Raw genomic sequence first — 3,141 nt, 5'->3', positions numbered from 1 at the left:
GTGAGTTATGCCTAAGAATTATAGGCCTACAATGTAAAATAAATTTCCATGCAAAAAATGTAACGCTTTTTGCGTGGAAATTAGAACGCTAGGGGGGTTAATTCACATTTGCATGCTTTTAAAGTCATATGTGTTAGTCATTCATAAGTGTACTAATTAAACATGCAATGTTTAGATTTCTCTTTAGTTTTTGGGGTTGCTGGTCAGAGCCCCCACTTTTTAAAAAATGTTTTTGCAAAGTCAGGCAAAGCTTACCACTTGTTTTGCAGACATCAATGTACAAATAAAAATCCCAAGAGACACTAGGGCAATTGACAAGTATTTGGAAAAGCTATACCTGGAAAATAAGAATCAAATATGTCTTTTTATTTATTGTTTACAAAATATAAAGAATACAGTACAATCATAAAGTATCTATACACCTAGGAAGATGGTGTAGACAAAAAAGCAACATGCTTTTATATACACATAGCCTTATAGAATATGTAAACCCAGAATGTTTTACTTTTCCTAAGTCTGTTAGTTTTCCAACCAAATAAGCAGTAAACATTTGCAGGAACAGGTTGTGAATAAGCAAATGTGGCAATCTTTCTTTTCTTCTCAGATATTTGTCTAAATCCTAAATATGTTATTAAGCTCACAGCAAACCCAACAATATAGCAGATGAGTTAATGCTTCTTTCTGGAGAGATGAGGGGACAGGATTATGGCTATTCTTACCTCACCCGATTTGTTTTTTCCCCAAATTACTGCTCCAAGTCATATACTTTCTAAGGAGGACACCACTACTTAGTTACAAAGAAAACAATATTTACACTGTGGTCAACAAAAGGATGCCATATTCCATCTGTTTGGTAAGAAGTACTCTCCCCCCAGATTTATGATTTTAGCATAAAAATACTGTTTAGGCTAATACTGTGAAGGCCAAGGTCAAAGGAGTTCACATTTCATGCGCAGTTTCACATGTACTTACACCAAACATGCACAAAAATTTAATCGAGAACAGCAGCAAATGAGAAATATGTTGAATCTTTTTTTAAGAACCAAGGCACAGATTAACAGATGAACACATTAAAAAACCCACTCTTATTTAGCTTTTCAAGCTAAACGTGTGACAGTGTATCTTATTTACCAGCATTGATTCCCAGTAAAGGACACTGAATGAAGACACAAACGCTTACCTCTTTTGCAGAATCATGACACCCAGGATCATGTTTGCAATCAATGATCCCTAGAAAAAAAAGTTGTTTAAAATATTATGAAAAGCTTAGGTAGAGCTACAGAGCTACATAATAGCAGAAGATTTTCATATTTAAAAAAAAAATCATCACCTTATTATATACCCAAAATTAAGAACCAAAAATATATGCTAGAAAATTCTGCTTTTATACCCAAAAGGAAAATCATGCATACATATTGGGGAATGGTTGTACAGGTTACAAATTCATGACAAATAAATACAGATGATGTAATTATTTTCATTTTTGTATTTAAGGTGGAACTAAACCCTGGGAATAACCACCTGTTATTGTTCCATTGTGAGTGCCATTATCTTTCCTTCCACATTCTGATCTTTGGCCATCTTGATTGGCCAGGACAGAAGACACTCGATTCCGGAACTCGCAGGGGAAGTCAGACGTGCTGGGTATCCCTGGCAATCAATCACTAAATTTTGGCACATGGGTGGTGATCAGACAGGTATCAACCTTTTTGCAGAAAGGACATTTCTTGTCTCTTTCTGCAATAAGGACCCGCCTGATGCCACATTTTAGATGAAACTTTAGCGTGCAAAACCAATATTCTTGATTTAGCTTAAAATGCAGCTTATTAGGCCTAAAAGATGGTAGCTCCAATAGTTTTTATTTTTGCCTTTTTACCCCAAATGGTAATTCTACTAGTAACACACTTACTTACCTACGGCAACAATGTTTTGTCTTTGTACTGCATCTATGGAGGAGTCATGTACAATCCCCCCATCTCTATACCATACATAGGGAAGGTGTTCTGTAGTTTAAAGAAGTGAAGTAGATTTAATTGCAACTGAGGCAGGATGCACAGGAAGCTTATTGAATTTCTAACATGAATTGCCCTGTACTTGCAGCTTTGTAAAGTAGGTAAACAGAGATGTGATTGTATGGGAGAGATGTACTGAAAACAATTTTGCCCATTCAAAACAAAAGTAATTTTTTTTACTATAAATATAAACACATTTAAATGATGGGGGTACTCACCGATCTAAATATCATGTGTAGTGGCATAGAGATATTGAGATTAAGTGCATAATTATTCACTACACTGACTGTAAAAAACATGGCCACCATGATAGCATAATACCTATAACAAAGAAAAACAAGTAAGGTATGGTTCAATGTTGCCAAAAATAAAAAGGATATTTACTTAACAAATTCACTATACCTTAATGGTATGGCAGGACGCTTTCTTCCAAAGTCTGCCTCGAAGATGAAGCCTTCTATTGCTATAAACAGAAACTGTGCAAATGTCACTATATTTCCACATCCTGGAAACTTCCTGAAAAGAAAAACAAAAAAATTAAAAATAATAAATTAATTACAAGGCCAGTTTACACTATCGTGCCACAGTTACAAGAATTACATATGGGCTGTGGCCATATGGGGCTTTTTGCTATACTCTTTAATGGTTAAAGCAAAGCCTAAAACTCCAAACCAAGGCTTTACAAAAAGATAAATATGCATACATATCATCCAGCTCACTCTTATAGCACCACCCCCCGATCACACTAATTGTGCCATCCCTGGCTAACTCTCAACATGCTATTACCTGGCACACACCAAACGTGCCATGCCTGGCTAACGCTCAGCATGCCATTGCCCAGCCCCCACCAAGCGTGCCATCCCTGGCTAACTTTCAGCATGCCATTGCCCAGCCCACACCAAGGGTGCCATTCATGGCTAACGCTCAGCATGCCATTGCCCGGCACCCACCAAGCATGTCATTCTGGGCTAACTCTCAGCATGCCATTGCCCTGCACACACCAAGCGTGCCATCCCTGGCTAACTCTCAGCATTCCATTGCCCGGCCCCCACTAAGCGTGTCATCATGCCTGGCTAACTCTCAGCATGCCATTGCCCGGCCCCCACTAAGCGTGTCATCATGCCTGGCT

The 3,141-nt window shown here is 37.9% G+C and overlaps 1 protein-coding gene across 1 annotated transcript in view; it reads right to left on the bottom strand.

Moving 5' to 3' along the window:
* SLC35B4 (solute carrier family 35 member B4) overlaps positions 1-2,821 on the bottom strand; it is a gene marked incomplete in the record, with an annotated part of 12,658 nt that extends 9,837 nt beyond the window's left edge. Inside the window, 5 exon segments of the mRNA XM_072399058.1 lie at positions 256-337; positions 1,181-1,230; positions 2,231-2,333; positions 2,415-2,528; positions 2,799-2,821. Of these exon segments, the coding sequence (XP_072255159.1) occupies positions 256-337; positions 1,181-1,230; positions 2,231-2,333; positions 2,415-2,528; positions 2,799-2,821 (372 nt within the window).
* Between the last annotated feature and the right edge of the window lie 320 nt (positions 2,822-3,141).

Source organism: Pyxicephalus adspersus, chromosome 2, assembly GCF_032062135.1.
Source record: "Pyxicephalus adspersus chromosome 2, UCB_Pads_2.0, whole genome shotgun sequence".
NCBI classification, from domain to species: Eukaryota; Metazoa; Chordata; class Amphibia; order Anura; family Pyxicephalidae; genus Pyxicephalus; species Pyxicephalus adspersus.
This window is presented reverse-complemented; position numbering and strand designations above follow the sequence as displayed.